This window comes from Trachypithecus francoisi, unplaced genomic scaffold, assembly GCF_009764315.1.
Source record: "Trachypithecus francoisi isolate TF-2019V2 unplaced genomic scaffold, Tfra_2.0 Lachesis_group2, whole genome shotgun sequence".
In the NCBI taxonomy this organism is placed as follows: Eukaryota; Metazoa; Chordata; class Mammalia; order Primates; family Cercopithecidae; genus Trachypithecus; species Trachypithecus francoisi.
In genome coordinates, this window is record NW_022681465.1 from 119,134,736 (window position 1) to 119,156,639 (window position 21,904).

General features: G+C 40.1%; 1 protein-coding gene across 5 annotated transcripts in view; it reads right to left on the reverse strand.

The window, feature by feature from the left end:
* UBTD2 (ubiquitin domain containing 2) overlaps positions 1-21,904 on the reverse strand; it is a 78,772-nt gene that overhangs the window by 13,634 nt on the left and 43,234 nt on the right. For 2 of the 5 annotated variants that reach the window (XM_033180299.1, XM_033180303.1), the window contains exon 2: positions 11,787-12,023. In XM_033180299.1, the coding sequence (XP_033036190.1) occupies positions 11,787-12,023 (237 nt within the window). Of the gene's footprint in view, positions 1-11,786; positions 12,024-15,166; positions 15,269-16,306; positions 16,414-21,904 lie in introns of all 5 variants that reach the window. The other 3 variants (XM_033180300.1, XM_033180301.1, XM_033180302.1) reach the window with 3 other exon arrangements.

A 21,904-nucleotide genomic window follows, 5' to 3' on the forward strand; every position in this document is an offset into this window, starting at 1 on the left:
TCAAATATGATTTGATTTCATTTTAAGTCTATAGGTTTATGGGTTACCCTCTTCCCGAATTAAATATCTGGGATCACAAAATATCAATAAAAGTAATATTTTACATTGTAGTCCATAACTATTACCGCAGAATTACCTATTCAGAGCAGACTGGCTCCTTTGTGGCCTAGACTCTTGAACAACATAATCCTAACCCTCCATTATTTAATGGCCCCAAATCTCTACTAAAGACAAACTGCACTGATAGTAGTGGTTTCTACCACACAACCTCTTTAGGACCTAACAAGGATCAATAGGAAACAACTCTTACATTCTAGAGTCACTGCATAGACATTTACTGATCATCTTGAAGTGTGTAGGGCATGTCACTGACACTGAGAAGGTTGTAAGAGAACCAAGGCTGTCCCTGATCTCCAGGAGCACATACTCATGAGCAGATACAGTATACCCATCACAGATTTTAGTACAAACGGATACAATGAAAATCAAACACAGGTGCTGAGACATCGCAGAACAGAAAAGTGACTAGAGTTGGTAGAGCCAACATGGAGGAATTCTGTAGAAATGGTGTGTCCTGGGCATGATTTTAAAGACACGGAATAGCAGTGAAGGGCATCCCAAGAAATAGAAATGATATGGAAATAATAATTACAAGGTAAACAGAGAATACTATGGGACCTTGTTGAAGTAGAATACAGAATCAATGATGTAAAAGTACTAAATAGGCAGTAATAGTGAAACCTGATAGTAGGGTTCAGGAGTTTAGGCTTAACACTACAGGAAATTACCAGAGGTGGCTAAAACAGGTAAATTAGACATTCAACATTCACCGCCTTTTATATGCTACTGCATATTCTAGGTGCTAAGGTTGTGCTGGTGAACAAGAAAAAGCCTGCTGGCTGTTTTATCATCTACGTGAAGAGAGAAAGACTGACTGGAGTCATGACTGCCTGACTACAGAAATGGAAAAAAAATCAAACTGAGAGATTCGAAGGTAACTGGCAGAACCAAATGATGGGTTAGATTTGATGGAAAACCAAAAGGAAAGAATCATGTAACTGGAAACTAGAATGACATAAAAAAATCATTTAGGGTTACAAGATTCTTTGCTTAGCTTTTAATTGCTCCAGGTTCCATGAGATGCTTCAGTTGAATTAGCTACAAGCAACTAAAGCAGATTGGGAAAAGTCAGGGTAAAAGAAGTTTGGAGAGTAATAATTTCCAACATACAAGATTTAACATAAAAAAGCAAACACTTGGCTGGGCACAGTGGCTCACGTGGTCAGGAGTTCGAGACCAGCCTGACTAACATGGTGAAACCCTGTCTCTACTAAAAATACAAAAATTAGCCAGTTGCGGTGGTGTGCTCCTGTAATCCCAGCTACTCAGGAGGCTGAGGGAGGAGAATCGCTTGAACCTGGAGGCAGAGGTTGCAGTGAGCTGAGATCACGCCACTGCACTCCAGCCTGGGCAACTGAGTCAAAAAAAAAAGCAAACAGGAGTGTTTACTACTGCTAACCCTGTCTAAGCACTTTACATATATTAACATTTAATCCTCACAAAAGCACTATAAGCTAAGTCTATTCTACCCATTTTACTGATGGAAAAATTGAAGTAGAATCAAGTAACTTGTGTCCAGGGTCACAGAACTAGTAAGTAGTCAAGTGTATAATGTATAAGAGGTACAGGGATTGGTTCTTAGTTAATGAGAGGGAGAAAATGTACTTAGAACAAAAGGCAGAGGACAAATACAAGGGATAAAAAGTCAAGAAATGAATCACAAGGAGCAAGAAACCAACAGTGCCCAGTGGAGCCCAACAACGTATTTGCTAATGATGCCTACGACAGCTAAAAGAAAATGGAAGATGAGCCCAAGTTGGTCCAGAGGAAATGGTGGTGACTGAGAGAAGTTTCAGTGGTATGAGGCTGTCTCATCTACAGTATTTGAGAGGAGTGTGTGAAAAAAAAGAGGCAGCAGAAGACAGACAGTGACATGGTTTGGCTGTTCCCACCCAAATCTCATCTTGAATTGTAACCCCCGTAAACCCCACGTGCCTAGGGAGAGGACTGGTGGGAGGTGACTGGATCATGGGGGCGGCTTCCCCCAAGCTGTTCTCATAATAATGAGTTCTCACGAGATCTGATGTTTTTCATTTCTTTCTTTTTTTTTTTGAGACAGAATCTCACACTGTGGCCCAGGCTGGAGTGAGGGGGTGCAATCTCGGTTCACTGAAACCTCCGCCTCCCAGGTTCAAGCAATTCTCGTGCCTCAGCCTCAGCCTCCTGAGATTACAGGTGTACACCACCATACCTGGCTAATTTTTGTATTTTTAGTAGAGCTAGGATTTCACCATGTTGGCCAGGCTAGTCTCAAACTCCTGACTTCAAGTGATCTGCCTGTCTCTGCCTCTCAAAGGGCTGGGATTAGACGTGAGCCACTGTGCCCGGCCAAGATCTGATGGTTTTATAAGGGACTCTTCCCCTTTTGCTCCTCACTCTTCTCTCTCCTGCTGCCATGTGAAGGCCCGGCTTCCTCTTTGCCTTCCATCGTGATTCTAAGTTTCCTAAGGCCTCCCCAGCCCTGTGGAACTGTGAGTCAATTAAACCTCTTTTCTCTGTGAATTACCTAGTCTCCGGAAGTTCTTTAAAGCACTGTGAAAATGGACTAATACAGACAGGTTTGCTTAAAGAAACCCAGCATGTTTAAACACAAAAGGGAATATCTAAAAGTTGACAACATAGGGATTTTTCTATTTTTCCAAAATCACTTTTAGCTACATTTACAAAATATTTTACAAAAGGTTTATAATTACCACCCACTGGCCACCAAGGGTGCAGTTCATTTAGCAATCACTAGTTTTAACAAAGTTCTAATCAGGATTGCTCAGATTGCTCACCTAACATCCTCTGTGGAAGGACAGTTTTTTTTGTTTTTTTTTTTTCTTCTCACAAACCTATTGTAGGCTTCATGTCCTAGCAGAGACAGATGGCCACCAGGCTAAATAAGTGCCAGGGCATCATTTCCCCAGGCCAGGAAGCCCTGAAAGCTCCCCATGGTAGGAAGAAAGCTGCCAAGTCTTCACCTTCTGTTCTGATTTCATACATAATTTTCTGAAGTTGCTTCTATTTATCTTTTATCTAGATGATTGGCTCAGATGTTTCTATTTTCCTCGGTCAACTGTTTTCTTCCATGATTATTTTAAATTATGCCTCAAAATATTCCACTAGAAAATTAGAAAGATAAAACTAAATTAGATGACAAATAATACCTTTACTAAATGTCATTAGGTCTAATGCTTTATACTCTTTTTCAAGCAATCTTTCAGGTTAGAAAGATGTATTTTTCAGCATTTAAAGGCCTGTTTATCCCTCTGTGCTCTCACTCCCTTAAGACTGTAGCTCAGTGTGAAAAGTTCTTACCACGTGAGACTTGCATCACTACATGACCAGGTTTGTAAAAGTTAAAAATCAATGTTGGCAAGGGTGTGGAAATGTTTGTTATCTTGATTGTGGGGAGTATATACATGTCAAAGCTCATCAGATTGTCCACTTTAAACATGCTGTTTAGTGTACTTCAATATACCTTGATGAAGTTAACAAATTTAATATTTAGATCACATTGGCAATCTGGTATAGAAAACCATCCTCTCAAAATGAAAGAAGAGAGCAATGTTCTAGAACACCAAGGTTTTTGTAGCACTATGGGTCTCTTCCAAAGCCTGTAGGAATAAATGTCTTTGCTCCTGACTTCTCTTTTCTGACTCAGAAGGCTTATTTTTTATTTATTTATTTTTTTGAGATGGCATCTTGCTCTGTCGCCCATGCTGGAGGACAGTGGCATGATCTCGTCTCACTGCAACCTCTGCCTCCTGGGCTCAAGCAATTCTCCTGCCTTAGCCTCCCCAAGTAGCTGGGACCACAGGCGCGTGCCACCAACCCTGGCTAATTTTTGTATTATAAACTCTTCTACTTCTTAGCAACCATGTCCTGCTATGGCAAAGGAAAGCCTTAACATTTGAGTTGGAAATTGCTAGAAAGAATGAGAACACTTAAATGACAGAATGAATGTAAAGGAATGAAACAGTGGGGTTCAGGCAGTACACTCAAGCCTGAGAGAGGGACATAAGATTCCAGGAGAAGCACTGAGATGTGACAGGAGCAATGGCTTTGGAGTCAGTCATACTATTTGAATTTAGACCCTGATTTTGGACATGGTGAGTCTATTTCCTCAAGAATTATAGTACCTCCCTTATGAGGTTGTTGTAAAGATTAAATAATATGCACGTGAAAAATTGCCTAGTACATATAACAAATCCATAGAAAATACACAATAATGTTGGCTCTCTTCTCACAAGTTTTAAATCTCAGAATCAGACTTACAGGGGAACACTCACCAACAGCAATGTCACAAAGGATCAAGGTTTCATAAAATTTGAGTCTATGGCTTCATGTTTCACGGTGATTTCCACAAACCTGAATCACACTAATGTCCAAAGGGCCATCAAAATCATCCTCCACCCAGATATTAGGTGCAGTTTTTCAGGATTGTACGGATGCTAACAAATTACAGGCTCTCTCATGCAAACATTTTGCTAGGAATTACATATATCAAGTTTATATTTGGCAATCAGGCTTTAGAAGCAGGAGGTCTAGCTATCTCAAACTACCAAATCAGCCATCAAGACTGTGGCATTCAGAAAACTAAGTCTATCATCTCTTGTAGTAAACGTAAGTGAAAAGTGGCTTAACCTGTATACGTATTGTTGATGTCATATGACAGTCAAATCATGATTAAGAGCTTGTGTAACACTTCGCCACAGTTTTAAGGGGGACACTGATCTTTAATTTTCAGTGCTCTAAAAGGGGCAACGGAGCAGACTAGAAGCACCTGAACACAGTGGTCTGTGTAAAGCTGATCTGGCTTTACAGAAGTAGAAGTCAGTATAACATACTCCCTGGGACCATGTTAGAAATAGAAACCCTGTGTTCCTCTACCTCCACTACCCAGAATGGCATAAAAAGGAGGTCTTTTTCATTTCTAAACGCTACAACAGTCCAGCAAAAATTCCATCTCCTGTATATCTTCATGCCTTCATTCCTACGCTTTATGTTTATGAATTATCAATTAACTTCGTTAAATGACAAATTCTTTTTTTTTTTTTTAGTAGAGATGGGGTTTTACCCTATTAGCCAGGATGGTCTCCATCTCCTGACCTCGTGATCTTCCTGCCTCGGCCTCCCAAAGTGCTGGGATTAGAGGCATGAGCGACTGTGCCTGGCCAAATGAAAAATTCTTTTTTTTGAGACAGTCTGGCTCTTGTTGCCCAGGTTGGAGAGCAATGGCACACTCTTGAGAACCTCTGCCTCCCGGGTTCAAGCAATTCTCCTGCCTCAGCCTCCTGAGTAGCTGGGATTACAGGCATCCGCCACCACGTCCAGCTAATTTTTGTATTTTTAGTAGAGACAGGGTTTCATCATGTTGGCCAGGCTGGTCTCGAACTCCTGACCCCATGATCCACCCACCTCGACCTCCCAAAGTGTTGGAATTACAGGCAAGAGCCACCGCGCCAGGCCTGAAAAATTCTTATATGAACCTTTAAAGTCCACACCAAAATTCATGGCCTGCTTCTTAATGGGCATCTGAAACACCTAAGGAAAATAGAAACAAGACTTACACACATGGATTTCCTGTTTATGTCTTAAGAGAATCTGCTTTTTTCCTTTTAATATTAACAGTTTACCATTTTAAAGTATTCTACATAGTGTGCAAGGGAACTAAAACATTAGACATAGACCAAATACTGAAGATTACTTGTGCAATCACTTTACAGAACAGGGAGATGAAATGACTTGTCCAGGGCATTGAATTGCGTTAGTTACTGTGAGATCCAAAACTTGAGTTCAAATGCCAATTTCATGACTTATACTTTGGAAGAATGATGCAACCTCTCTCTGTGCTTCAGTTTTCTGATCTATGCAAAATGGGGATTGTTGTAGGTGATTATTACAGGCATAAGAATTAAATGTTAATTCAAAACATGAGGCTGGACACAGTGGCTCATGCTTGTAATCCCAGCACTTGGGGAGGCCAAGTCAGGTGGATCACTTGAGGTCAGGAGATTGAGATCATCCTGGCCAACATGGTGAAACCCAGTCTCAACTAAAAATACAAAAATTAGATGGGCGTGCTGGTGCACACCTATAATCTCAGCTACTTAGGGAAGCTGAGGCATGAGAATTGCTTGAACCCAGGAGGCAGAGGTTGCAGTGAGCCAAAATCGTGTCACTGCATTCCTGTGTGGGTGACAGAGCCAGACTCCATCTCCAAAAAAATAAAAATAAAATAAATAAATGAATACATACACACATACATACATACAACATGAGTTTCGAGTATTTTATTACTGATTCTCAGTCCAGTGTTCTTTTCATATGTTGGTTCCTTACACATAACATGCTCTTTATACTATTTGTAAGTGCCTTTGTTGTTTAAAAAATTAAATTTTATTATACATAACGCACATTTAATATATTTTGAGATAAAGAAAAAAACATTCTGGGGAACTCCTTTTCCACCCATGTAACAAACTTTGTGAAAAGAGAAATAAAAAAAGTTAAGTCTTCTAAGAATTAAGTTTTTCTACCTCCCATACCTCTTAAGGGTTAAGGACAAAAGAAAACTGAAAACTGAAAGCCGAACTGAAGAATTGGCGACATTTAGCTATAGGAAGTATGAATAAAATCTGGGTTAAATTTCTGTTTCCCAGTAGAAAAGCATGTTTGAGTTACAGGGAGCAGCGCTACTCCATCTATTCAAGGAGGGTAAGAGGACAGCTTTTACATGTCAATCGCTGGGATATGGAAAACACGTTAGAAAAAAATATTCTCGGCCGGGCGCGGTGGCTCAAGCCTGTAATCCCAGCACTTTGGGAGGCCGAGACGGGCGGATCACGAGGTCAGGAGATCGAGACCATCCTGGCGAACACAGTGAAACCCCGTCTCTACTAAAAATACAAAAAACTAGCCGGGCGAGGTGGCGGGCGCCTGTAGTCCCAGCTTCTCGGGAGGCTGAGGCAGGAGAATGGCGTAAACCCGGGAGGCGGAGCTTGCAGTGAGCTGAGATCCGGCCACTGCACTCCAGCCTGGGCGACAGAGCGAGACTCCGTCTCAACAAAAAAAAAAAAAAAAAAAGAAAAAAATATTCTCACTAAGAATTATGAGATAATTGTAGATGCTAAACAAATCAACAACTACCTTTCTAGAAAACCAGGAGGTAGAGGAAGGGAGTAGGCAATTCCTAAAATCTTTTTAAATCTTCTATATCATAATTACAAAAAGCATTAAGTGTTCATCTTTACTAGATACAGTTTCTGAATAAGCTTTCACTGAAAATTACTAAATAGTATACTATTCACTACACAGCAAATGTGTGAGAAGTGTAAATACTACTTGTTTTTTCTTACCCTGTTTATGCTAATTTGGCAAATCGCTAACCTATAACCTGGTTTCACTGGTAAACTACTATATTAAGAATGTTTTTAGGATTTCTAGGTAATGGCAAAATAGCAATCAATGAGAAAAAGGAAATAAGCTCTTTAAGAAATGTAAGACAAGGAGTAACAACATGCTGTGCAAATCATGAACAATAAAGCTCATATAGGACAGGAAAACTGTGAAAGGGGTACCAGGTATCAAAATCACATGGGGAGCTTTTACCACAATATATGTTCATACCATTCTCAATATGAGTCAATTTCCAGAATGAAAATATACCGTATGTGTAAATATAACATTAACAGGTAGTTAGGACAAGTTCCCTCTTACTCTCCCCATTGCCACTTGAGAATAAACTGAAGACTTATCGTTATTAACAGAGGAAGATAATTAAAAAGTGTAATGTTATTTTGTTCTCCAGCCTGGGTGACAAAAGTGAAACTCTGTGTCAAAAAAAAGATAATTTAGAAAATGATCAAAATCTATAAATTCAGAATTTTGGTGCAGGGAACTAGGAATTTACTTATTAATTTCAGAGTTCAAGAAATAAGATCATCAGCACTATTATTTATTAAGTGCTTTTTGAATACCCAGCACTCTGATCAGCAACTTACATGTATTACTACTACATTTAATCAACATAACCATCCCAAGAGGTAGACAGTTCTTATCCATATTTTACAGATGACAGAATTGAAGCTTACAGAAGATGTGATTTGCCCAAAGTCCCACAGTTGCAAGTAATACAGTAGGGACAGAAGATGAGATCTGATATCAAAACCTGAACTAAATAATAGTCAAGTATATGCAGTAACTTAAACTTAAAATACAAAGTGCTTTGGGTAGCACAACGCAATGTGCCCAGAGTAAAATTTCTTTTTTTCTTTTTTCTTTTTTTTTTGAGACAGAGTCTCGCTCTGTCACCCAGGCTGGAGTGCAGTGACACGATCTTGGCTCACTGTAAGCTCCGCCTCCTAGGTTCATGCCACTCTCCTGCCTCAGCCTCCCGAGTAGCTGGGACTATAGACGCCTGCCACAACACCTGGCTAATTTTTTGTATTTTTAGTAGAGACGGGGTTTCACCGTGTTAGCCAGGATGGTCTCGATCTCCTGACCTCATGATCCGCCAGCCTCGGCCCCCTAAAGTGCTGAGATTACAGGCGTAAGCCACCACACCTGACCCAAAGTAAAATTTCAAACATGTAATTACACAAAAAGGATGGAAAGAATTTCAGCAATACCACTAAGCCAGTCTAGGTAAAAGCATGCAATAGCCTAGTTATAAGCTGATGGTGAGCTAGAGTGTACGACAAAACAAAATTATAAGGTCCAAGAAATATTGACAAGATTCAGATATGAACAAAAGAATTCAATCAAGGGTACCAATGACAATATTAATACCCAGAAAGTTATCACAGAGTTCTGAAAGAGAAAAACTCAGACATTGGCTTGATTATTCCACGCTTAAGCAGAAAATATTCCTTAAACATAGGAGGGGAACAGAGGGGCATCTAATAATTCTCGAATTTCTGAGAGTAATTCTCCCTGATCTGTTGGTAGGTGGGGCTGCCAGGAACATTTTCTTGGCAGTTTACATAGATAAGCAGAAATAAGGGACTTCGGTCTTTAGTGATCTGAGCCCACATCCGATAGGCTATGCATAAGCCCCGGCCTTATGTGCAACAGAGTTATTTTGCCTCCATGAACTTTTAAACGAGGGTACAATATACAGAATGCAACCAGGTATTCCAGCAGGTAACTATAAGTACAAAATAAGAAATTAAAAGTTCCAACATTCTGGATCTCACGCAATCACACATACATGACTCTTCTTCCACCCACGTGTAGGTCTATATAACATATATTCTCCTCGAAAAATAGAAGATATAGACATCAAAAAGAGGATAAAACTATTTGTAAAAGAAGACCCCTTCCCTTTATATTATATAAAGGTAGTAGGTGAAGACGATAATTACAAAACTGAAAAAGGTAAATGGACTAAGATGATGCCCAGCACCTCCCAACTCACAATCACATAAAGGTAAAGAATTTAGAGACTACCCATGAAAACTGGGACTAAAGAGTCATACTGAGGCCAGGTGCAGTGGTTCACGCCTGTAATCCCAGCACTTTGGGGGGTCAAGGCAGGCAGATAGCTTGAGGCCAGGAGTTCAAGACTAGCTTGGCCAACATGGTGAAACCCCGTCTCTACCAAAAAAATACAAAAATCAGCTGGGCATGATGGCGCACGTCTGTAATCCCAGCTACTTGGGAGGCTGAGGCATGAGAATTGCTTGAACCTGGGAGGTGGAGGTTATAGTGAGCCAAGACCATGCCACTGCACTCCAGCCTGGGCAACAGAGTGAGACTGTGTCTCAAAAAAATAAAATAAGTTCCAAACAAACAAACAAAAAAGACTCATGGTCATAAAAAAAAAAAGAGTCATACTGAAAATGGCATTCTATCATAAATTCTCCAAATGTAGGAGGGATCACTTTTACACATGTAGAGAAAAAGTGGTCCGTGTGTGCTCAATAACATTAGTAACAAAAGACTATGCTAACAAACTTTCATAATGAACAGGCAGCCATAAAAAAAGGAATGTTTCTTGGAAGCACAATTAATCAGAAAATTAATTTGGAATTAATGTTGGTGATTTGGAATCTGGCAAGGATATAGTAAGTTAAGTATCTTTTGGCCAGGCACAGCAGCTTATGCTTATAACCTCAGCACTTTGGAAGGCCAAGGGAAGAAGAGGACTGCTTGAATCCAGGAGTTCGAGACCATCCTGGGCAACACAGTGAGACCATGCCTCTCCAAAAAACAAAACAAAACAAAACAAAACAAAAAACAAAAAGCAAAATGTAGCCAGGCATGGTGATGCACGCCTGCAGTCCCAGGTACTTGGGAGGCTGAGGTGGGAGGATCTCTTGAGTCTGGGAGGTCGAGGTTGCAATGAACCATGATCATGCCAGTGCACTCCAGCCTGGATGACAGAGTGAGACCTGTCTCTTAAAAAAAGGGACTTTGGGGCCAGGCACGGTGTCTCACGCCTGTAATCCCAGCACTTTGGGAGGCCGAGGCAGGTGGATCACGAGGTCAGGAGATCGAGACCATCCTGGCTAACATGGAGAAACCCCATCTCTACTAAAAATATAAAACTTAGCCAGGCATGGTGGGGAAGCTGAGGCATGAGAATCACTTGAACCTGGGAGGCGGAGGTTGCAGTGAGCGGAGTGCACCACTGCACTCCAGCCTGCTGGGTGACAGAGCAAGACTCTGTCTCAAAAGAGAGAGAGAGAAAGAACAGAAAAAAATAAAAGTCTGTCATTTGACATACAGTTAAAGGACATAAAGCAGATGGTTAAACAATGAAAGTCACTGTTCCTCTAAGAATATAGATAAAGGGAGATACTGGGGATTAAAACAATGAAGGTATCAATATGAATAGAAATCAATGCAAGGTGGTTATTACATAGATCTGAAAAGACAACCTTGAAAATATTAACTTGAAAAACTAAAGAGAATACTGAGAATATTAATACAGATAAAAAAATGTAAATATAAAATTAACACCTAAATCTCAATGTAGCATGAAAAATTTTCATATGTTTCTCATCAAGGAGAACAAACAAGAGTATGTACATGGCACCAGCATATGCGCATCCCTGGAAATACTCAAAGCTTATGGTTATCCTTAAAAGAGTCACATTCCTACGCCAAAGAGAGAAGTTCCTAATAATGCTCAGGGCTACAATCATGGAAAATTGTCCTTAAAAACATGCCGGACTCACTTCTAAGTTTGGGTTTGCTTATTATGCCAAAAATAGGCTTGACAAGAAAGTATAATGACTAAAAGGAGCATCCTCTGGGTCTCTACAGCTCACAAAATCTAAACCGAGACTCTATCTCTAGCGCTGCTAGTAGGAAACCAGTGAAGTGGAAGCTCCAATAGATTGGCAGGGGGATGAGGCTGGTGAGGCGGGGGTGGGAGGGTGGAGAGAAGAGGTCTTCATGGAGAACTAGGTTACACGGAAACTTTTTAGATGATCAAGAGTTCTTTTCTGAAATTAAGATATATTAAAAAAAAAAATATATATATAAACACACAAAGTAAAACCTGCCTCCACCTGAAAGATGTACAAGAAAAAAAGAGGAATGCTATTCCTTGCTACATTAAAAAAAAAAAGAATAATTCATAGCAAAGGAAAAAAAACTCTCCCATTTGGTTTCCTGCTATCAGAAACAAAGCTGATTATGTTCCCTCTGTCTTTGAGGAACACCAAACCTACCATGTGGTAATGTTATGTTTGCACCATCAATGATTGCTTGTGCAAGTTCATGATCATTGCTTTCAAAAGCATGTGCAGCAGCCTTCAAGGCATCCCATATCTCTTTCCGGCCTTCAAAAGCTGGTGCAGTATCCCAAAATTCATCCCTCTTGCTGCGTAGTTGTCCATCTGTCATAGGATAATCGCTTTTCCATTTTGGTTTCTCTTTTTTCAAAGGCTGGTTACGACCTAGAGCAACTGAGAAGAAAAATAAAAGACTGAGATCAAAACCAAATTTTATAAAATATGTATCAAAAGTTATCTGGTCATTCCTCTTTTGGATTATTTCATCAAAATTGCAGCCAGAAATTTGCCTTCTAATTTGTGCATTCTGAAATTCCTCTAACACATTTTGGAACTACAAAAGTGAACAGAGACATTAGATTGCTCTATGCAAAACAAATTGGTAGCTCTTTTCCACTCAGTACACCCTCTCCACAGGATCACTAAAAGAATTACAGGCTGAGTGCAGTAGATCACACCTGTAATCCCAGCACTTTGGGATGCTGAGGTGGAAAGATTGCTCGAATCCAGGAGTTCAAGACTAGCCTGGGCAACATGGTGAGATTCCATCTCTACAAAATACACAAAAATTAGTCTGGCATGTTGGCATGTGCCTGTGGTCCCAGCTACTTGGGAGGTTGAGGTGGGGGGATAACCTGAGCCCGGGAGGTTGTGTTTGCAGTGAGCCATGATCACACCACTGCATTTCAGCTGGGGCAAGAGTGAGACCTCATCTCCAATAAAACAAAACAAAACAAAAAACCCCCAGAGAATTACAGTTGTAACGGATGTACCACTCTGGTGGAGGATGTTGATCATCAGGGAAAGGAGGCTATGTATGTGTAGGCACTGGGGGTACATGGGAAATCTCTGTACCTTCCTCTCAATTCTGTTATGAATCTAAAACTGCTCTAAAAATTTTTTTAAAAATACAATGAAAGTTTTGTTTTGTTCATTTTAAAAGAACTGCCTAGAAGATAAGTGTTTCATCAGACTGTAAGAGCAGGATATGAGTGTCAAGAGACACCATAAAAGAGAGGCAAGATACACTGGGGAAGCCAAACGACAATAGTAGCTTGGACACATGAAACCAGGAAGTAGGAACTGAGAAAATCCAAAGAAGCAAAAGACTGCTTTTCAGTTTCCAGAGAAAGAAGAGCCAAACCACCAGAATCATCAACAAACTGATTAGAGGAATGCTTCCTCTAGCATTCTACTGTCTGGACTTTAGTCAAGGAACTGTAAGTACCTTTCTCTGGAACTCAAACAGGAACTAATTTACAAAGGGTAGAATGAGTACTTTAGTTTTTTTGAGGAACTGGGAATAAAAGAGATAATCTTTGATGCTAGGCCAAGGGATTAGGTCCGAACCACAAGGAGCAGAAGAACTACAATACCGTACCCTAGTTTCAACCCAAGAGAAGAAGAAAACAGAGGGCAAGTGGCAGCATCTCCCCTTAGAGAATGTTACGTAGTAGTAGTGCTGAAACAAGTCTGATGCAGCATCCTTGCACCCAGACACCTATCTGGTGTACTATCTGTGATCTATTTCCATGGGTCATACTGACCTACAGAGCCATTCTTATTTATGGCTCTGTAAGATTATACAGTGCCATTGATAGGAAATAGTTTGATAGATGGGATAGAAGATAAAAAGAAAATTGAAGCTGGATGAAAAGATAAGAGTGTTGGAAAAGAGTAGGTGGGAAATAAATGACAGAGCAGGTGGGAAGGAGAGAGGGTGTGTGTCAAAATTCAATGTTCTATATTTAATTGCAGAAAGAATACCAATTTTAAAGAAATTACTCTCAAATTAGTTCTAAAGCATCCACGAAATTGACTACTCCCTCATTGGCCCAGGGCCAGATGAAATTTGGGTTACGCAAAACAGAAAATAAAATGACTCCAGACCCTGGGCTATCTCTACTCTCCAGGCTATACTCTCAGATGATAAGATCAATAGAGACTGCCATGTCAGGTCTCTTCTGTCCTCTCCCCTCAGGGTGGCACACCAAAGGACTAGCTGTTTTCCACTTAAAACATTCAGCATTAACTCAAATACTTTTTGCCCTCTAACTTGTCCTAGTGAAATGCAAAACAGGTGAGTTCTGCAAACGTGAGGAAGCAGAACAGGAAACCCATCCATTAAGTAGCAGAGCTGGAAACAGAATCCAAGTCTCTTTATTTAATCAACAAATATGTACTGAGTGTCTACTGGGCGTAACACTACAGATGCGCCTATTTAATTCAAATGTGAGAAACACAGTCTATACTAATGATTTTTCCCTACTTCTTCCAAATAATACAGATAATGCAGCTAGAGCATAATTCTCTAGAAGATGTTCAGAATCTGGTCTGATAACCACAACCCACTGATTGCACCAACATGATGGAATGCAAGGTAGACTTTATTTTCTGCTACATTATCATTTAGATGAGTTAGAGACAGTTTACGGACAACACTCAGCTTATTGACCAGGAAGTGGAAGATGGCATAGTAAGTAGGTAGACTCAGTAAGATATTTATCTGAATAAAGTTTTTGTCTACCTGAGTATTTCTACAGAATTATCTATAGACTTTATTTTCTGCTACATTATCATTTAGATGAGTTAGAGACAGTTTACAGACAACACTCAGCTTACTGACCAGGAAGTGGTAGATGGCATAGTAAGTAGGTAGGCTCAGTAAGATATTTATCTGAATAAAGTTTTTGTCTGAGTATTTCTACAGAATTATCTGGCCTAATATGTATTAAATGCACAAGACATAACTCAGTATAATCTTTCCTGTCACTCTGAGAGAATTACAGAGCACGGACAAGAAACAACAAAACCCCTACAGAAGAATCTCAGGACCTAAAACTAAAGTAAATGAAAGGAAGAGGCCTTTGAAAAGAGGAAGCCAACAGAAAAACAATCAAAGTACCTTGGAAAAATTGTAAAACACCTTCCTTACAAATGTGAGGTAGGTTCATTTCACCTCTCTCCATTTGTACTAAGCATAGAAGAACAAAGTTCCAAAAAAAGAACAGATGATGCATTTATGTTGCTTAAGGAAAATCATTCCAAATGCATTTTCTTTATCTTTAATTTTTAAATTTTATTTATTTGAGACAGAGTCTTGCTCTGTCACCCAGGCTGGAGTGCACTGGTACGACTCGACTTACTGCAACCTCCGCCTCCTGGGTTCAAGTGATTCTCCTGCCTCAGCCTCCTGAGTAGCTGGGACTACAGACCCATGCGACCACGCCCAGCTAATTTTTGTATTTTTAGTAGAGACGGGGTTTCACCATGTTGGCCAGGATGGTTTCAATCTCTTGACTTCATGATCTGCCCACCTCAGCCTCCCAAAGTGCTGGAATTACAGGCATGAGCCACCGCAACAGGCCCCAAATGCATTTTCAAATCTACATGCTGTCAAAAGTTTCATAGTAATAATCCTGCAAAAGACAAAATAAATGTTTATGACAAGGAAGATTACTTTTGTTTGCCTATTTCTGCCTGTATCATAAACATAAGTAATATAGAATATCTGTCTATAGAATATCCACTATTAAAATGATTAAATCTTTGTAACATAATTACTTTAGTCAAACCACAGAGCAGTGCAGAATTTTCACTACAAAATCTGAGGTTTCAAGCTTCATGTTAAACTAAATGATTAACCCTTGTTAAATAAGTAACTGAGAAAAAAATTAGCATTTGGCAAAAGCATTTGAACTATCCTCTCCTGAAAACATGAAAATATTAGGGTTGTTAAGAGGACTTAAGTTCATATTCATAAACCACTCATAAAAACTGCAAATAAATATTTGCTAAATAAGTAAAAATGAACTTGGTGGTACTGTATGAAATAACACCTGTAAGTCCTTTGGCAAAAATATACAGGCTTTCTTCTTTTCATAATTTCCAAATCCCTTCCTTAAATGTTAAATAAATGTCCTATGATTGCCATGCACTTCCTTGTGCCTTATCAGAGTACACTTTATAGGCATTTGTTCACCAAATCTTATCCTCTGAGTTCAGGTGGTGCCACAAACCTGTATTTGTGAAAATGCAGTACTTGGACATAGATTATCAGCCTGGCAGCTAAGTACCTCATGTTTGTACCAAGCCAACATTTTTGTAAGATGTGGAATATATATATACTCAACTGGATTTCATTTTATGCTCTGAAACTTTCCGTTTTATCTGCTTCACACATCCTCTGACTGCTGATACCAAAAGAGAGATGCTTGATATCATTCATAGCATATAGGACTAGGTACCATGCTCTAACAGTGAAGAATTTAAAGACAGGAAACATCTTTTATTCCCCAAATTTCTGCTTCTCTATCCTTCAATTGCAGGTAACCAACCATCTTTAGTTCTCTATGAATTAACTTGTGAGATATAAAAAATTAATAAAGCCATCTAATGTTAAACAACTACACAATCTATTTTAGAAAATATCCTTTCCCCCTTCAATCCACATTTACCATTTCTTTCAACACGTGTCCAAAAGTCATCTTTTTCTCAGAAGCCTCTTAATCATATTCACCCACTCTTTATCTTTCCTTGTAATCTTTAAACACTTCTTCCCACTCTGTAACAAATAAATAGATCTAACACACAGAAAACCCAAGTAAGGCTTGTTTCTCAGATCTAAGTAACACATAACTTTAAATATTTTTACTACATAATTTAAAGCATTCTACCAAAAACTCATTTTAACATTGGTAAAAAAACAATCAATTTTGAAGTTAAGTATGATTATAATTATTTTCCTATTTTGGGTTCCTCTTTGAAAAACCTTGATTTAATGATGGAACTCTTCAAATGAAGAAAGAAGAGGCCATAATGCATGGATAAGGTAAAAATATCAAGATGACTCAAGCAACAGCTTTTAACAGGTTGAAAACTGGAAGCATCAGTTTCCATAAGACAACAGCACGAGGGAAAAAATGGAATATTAGAACTCTTCCATAATAGACGGTGCTAAACTGAAAGGACACTTGCAAATATTTTCACGTAAATTTAGAATGCACTATATATACACATATATACATACATGCATAATACATATATTCCCTTTATCTAAAGCAACTAACTGCCAAAATAAAAATAGGGATATGGGAATTAAAATGCCTAAAATGCCAACATCAATATGATATCCAAATCTTCTCTACTGTTTGAGAATTTAAAGGGAGAAGAGACCTTAGATTGTACAATCCAACCTTACTGACAGATAGGAAACTAAGATGCAACAAGGATGGCTTAAAATAATGAGCCTGTACTAGAACGCACATGCCCAGATTCAAAGTCCAGATCTCACTGGGCGCGGTGGCTCACATCCCAGCACTTTGGGGGGCTGAGGCAGGAGGATCACTTGAAGCCAGGAGTTCGAGACCAGCCTGGCTAACATGGTGAAACCCCTTTTTTTTTTTTTTGGAGATGGAGTTTCACTCTTGTCGCTGGAGTGCAACAGCATGATCTCGGTTCACTGCAACCTCTGCCTCCCGGGTTCATGTGATTCTCCTGCCTCAGCCTCCTGAGTAGCTGGGATTACAGGCACCTGCCACCACACCTGGCTGATTTTTGTATTTTTAGTAGAGACAAGGTTTCACCATGTTGGTCAGGCTGGTCTCGAACTCCTGACCTCAGGTGATCCACCAGCCTTGGCCTCCCAAAGCGCTGCGATTACAGGCATGAGCCACCGTGCCTGGCCTGGTGAAACTCCATCTCTACCAAAAATACAAAAATTAGCCAGGCGTGTGGTAGGCACCTGGAATCCCAGCTACTCAGCAGGCTGAGGCAGGAGAATCACTTGAACCTGGGAGGCAGAGGTTGCAGTGAGCTGAGATCACACCATTGTACTCCAGCCTTGGCGACAAGAGCAAGACTCCGTCTCAAAACAAAACAAAACACAGTAACAACGAAGTCCAGATCTCTCTTTCCATTATAGCACTCCATGTCTTACTGGGCTACTTGTTTTTACACAGCAAACCAAGAACAAAGATTCACTCTAAATAAAGCATATGCTGAATTGTTTTTCTACAGAAATGATCCATCCATGGGCTTCACTATGGCCAACGGAATGGTTATGACCGGACAAAGGAAAAGCTAACAAAGGAGAAGCAGCAGCTCCCTAGCCCTATCTAATCTACCACTTAATCCATGTTGTAGAGAGAGCATGATCACTAAAGAGGAATCCTACAGTAAAGAAGTGGTGACGTGGTTTTACAGTCTATCACTTTCAACTTACAAGTACTTAGCATCTATAACATATTAGAGACTAAGGATCACATGTGGGAATATATGCCTAGACAAGTTAGATACCACCTTCAGTGCTATAATTTTATTAAAAATGAAATAAAAATGAACTTCTGCCATGCTTATATCCTAAAGCTTACCAACTGAAGCATAATAATTTTAAAGGCATTTATATAATTTCAATGTTTTTGAGGTAGCTTTATTGGGGGAAAAAAAAAATCAACATAACTTCATAATGACTTCCTGGCCCTTATCCTCAAGAGTGTAGTCCCCTTACCAATGATCTGAGCATACAAACTGGCAACATTTTGTAAAGCCTACTGCAACATTGTATGTTCTAAGACTTTTCCCCCCACTTTTTTTTTTTAACTATAGTTCTCAGATTTTACAAGACTTTCTTTTTTTTTCTTTTTTCTTTTTTTTTGAGACAGAGTCTTGCTCTGTCCCCTAGGCTGGAGTGCAGTGGCTCACTGCAAGCTCCGCCTCCCAGGTTCACGACATTCTCCTGCTTCAGCCTCCCAAGTAGCTGGGACTACAGGCGCCCACCACCACGCCCGGCTAATTTTTTGTACTTTTAGTAGAGACGGGGTTTCACCATGTTAGCCAGGATGGTCTCGATCTCCTGACCTTGTGATCCGCCCACTCAGCCTCCCAAAGAGCTGGGATTACAGGCGTGAGCCACCGCACCCGGCCAAGACTTTTCTTAATGGGTGAGTCTCATTACAAGTATTATGAAAGCACACAACTAAGTCCTCCCCACCCCACAAAACAACTTTATTGAGAAAGATAGTATATGAAATTGGGACTAAGAATATGGTTGCCTAGGCAGTTGGGTGTGGTAGCTCACGCTTGTAATCCCAGCACTTTGGAAGGCCAAGGTAGAGAGAGCACTGGAGCCAAGGAGTTCAAGATCAGCCTGGGCAGCACACTGAGACCCTCACTCTATCATAAATACATATATATTTATATATTTAGATTTATATATATAAATCTATATACCTAGAAATATATGTAACTCTCTCTATATAAAAATCTGAATCTTATTTAGATTTATATATATATGAAAGAATATGATCACCTAACATGAGACCACTGCAACTTTTCAGTAGTATATAAACTCTAAGATGGTTTACTTTACTGGTTGGGGGCAATGGCTTTATCATGAGTTACATTTTTTTTTGGATTGTAGAGACCTTTTTTTCCTTTCAATTCAAGAGAAAAAAGGAACACACATAAATAAAGGATGTTGGCTGGGCACGGTGGCTCACACCTGTAATCTCAGCACTTTGGGAGGCCAACGTGGGTGGATCACCTGAGGTCAGGAGTTCGAGACAAGCCTGGCCAACATGGCAAAACCCTGTCTCTACTAAAAATACAAAATTAGGCCAGGCGCGGTGGCTCAAGCCTGTAATCCCAGCACTTTGGGAGGCCGAGACGGGCGGATCACGAGGTCAGCAGATCGAGACCATCCTGGCTAACACGGTGAAACCCCGTCTCTACTAAAAAATACAAAAAACTAGCTGGGTGAGGTGGCGGGCGCCTGTAGTCCCAGCTACTCGGGAGGCTGAGGCAGGAGAATGGTGTGAACCCAGGAGGCGGAGCTTGCAGTGAGCTGAGATCCGGCCACTACACTCCAGCCTGGGCGACAGAGCGAGACTCCGTCTCAAAAAAAAAAAAAAAAAAAAAATTAGCCAGGCGTGGTGGTGCGCATCTGTAATCCCAGCTACTCAGGAGGCTGAGGCAGGAGAATCGCTTGAACCCCAGAGGCGGAGGTTGCAGTGAGCTGAGATCACGCCATTGCACTCCAGCTTGGGTGACAAGAACGAAACTCTGCTCAAAAAAAAAAAAGCCCACTATCTCCACTTTTAACACTATTTGGAAACAGTGTTAGATGCAAAATGAGACAGAATAAAACAACTAGAAGTTTAAGGACCAGAAATAAATAAAACTAGCTCTAGTTGCAGATAATATATTAGTTGCAGATAACACATCAAATCTGCAATTAGATATAATTAGATTACATATATAATTGCAGATGGTATAATATAGTTTGATATCTGGTAGGGCCAGGTATTATTAAACCTCTATAATTGAAAGTATAAGGCTTTTCTGACACTTGTTCTCACTATGGTAAATAAAAAAGTCTTTTTGAAAAGAAGTATAAGGCTGGCTGGGTGTGCTGGCTCATACCTCTAATCCCAGCATTTTGGGAGGTCAAGATGCAAAGATCACCTGAGCCCAGGAGTTTGAAACCAGCCAACCTGGCTACCATGGCAAAACCTCGTCTCTACGAAAAATACAAAAATTAGCCGGGTGTAGTTGTGTATACCTGTAGTCCCAGCTACTTGGAGACTGAGGTGGGAGGATCACTTGAGCCTGGGAGGTCAAGGCTGCAGTGAGCTGTGATCGTGCTACTGCACTCTAGCCTGGGCAACACAGGAAGACCCTCATGAATGGCTTGGTGCCCCTCCCATGAGATCTGGTTGTTTAAAAGAATACAGCACTTCCTCCCCTTTTTTTCTCTTGCTATGTGATACAATGGTTCCCCCTTTGCCTTCCGCCATGATTGTAAGCTCCCTGAGGCCCTCAACAGGAACAGAGGCCAGTGCCATGCTTCCTGTACAGCCTGTAGAACCATGAGCCAAATAAAACTCTTTATAAATTACCCAGTCTCAGGTATTCCTTTATGGCAAGGCAAACAGTCAGATTAACACACTATAATATTGTTGTCATACCTAAGAAAAATTTTTAAAAAATTTATATCATCTATCACAAAGTCTTATTTAGATTTATCCAACTGTCCCAAAATGTTTTTCATACCAAGTTCCAATCAAGGCTTATGTGTCGTCATTTGATGTAGGCCAATGTTTCTCAGCTGGGGACAGTTTTGCCCTCCAGGGGATATGGCAATGTGTGACGACATTTTAACTTGTTCCTTTACCCTCTGTATTAATCTACAAATAGGAAGTTAGGTTTAGAAGCTTTATTAGAGTCAAGTAAAACATTTTGAGTAAGAATTCCTCAAATATGTCTCATACTCTTTATGTTGCCACACATGAGGAAGCGAAGTTTGGCTACTTGGTTAAGGCAACTGAACGTCAAGCCTATGATATAATTTGTCCTTGGCAATTACCAGTACATGGGGTGATCTGTGACATCTTGAATATCCTGTTACCCATGATGCTTTAGTGTATATACTGATGATCCTTACCTGAAACAGCTATAGGGTTGTAAAAGGGTGATTCTTCTAAGTATGTCATTCTTTTCATCCTTTAATACTGGCATTCTTTGGTAAGAAAAAGGTCTTCCCTCATTCCCTTTTTAGTAGTAAGGAGTCATGAACTTTTATTTAGTTGATACAGTAAAATAAATTTCAGTCACTATGCATGCTCCAAAATTGACCCACATTGTCTCCTTCAAATTGCTTTTCTGTAGAGACAGGGTCTCGCTATGTTACTGAATCTGGTCTCAAACTCCTGTCCCAGGCTCAAGTGAGCCTCCCCCACCTCGGCCTCCCAAAGTGCTGGGATTACAGGTGTGAGCCACCATGCCTGGCCTCTTTTTTTTTTGAATACTTTGCCAATAAAACTTTTTTTGGGGAAAAATCATCAAATCCTGTAAAGAGTAAGACATAAAATACAATAAGGTACTCCAGTTCTGACCCTGATATCACTTACCAATAGTTTATACAACTGAAGTTCAACAACACGGCTACAGACTGCATGTGTGTCCTCCTCACAAAACTTGTGTGCTGAAGATCTAATACTCAATGTGATAGTATTTGGAGGTGGGGCACTGAATTAAGACTAGAGAGGAGACATGAT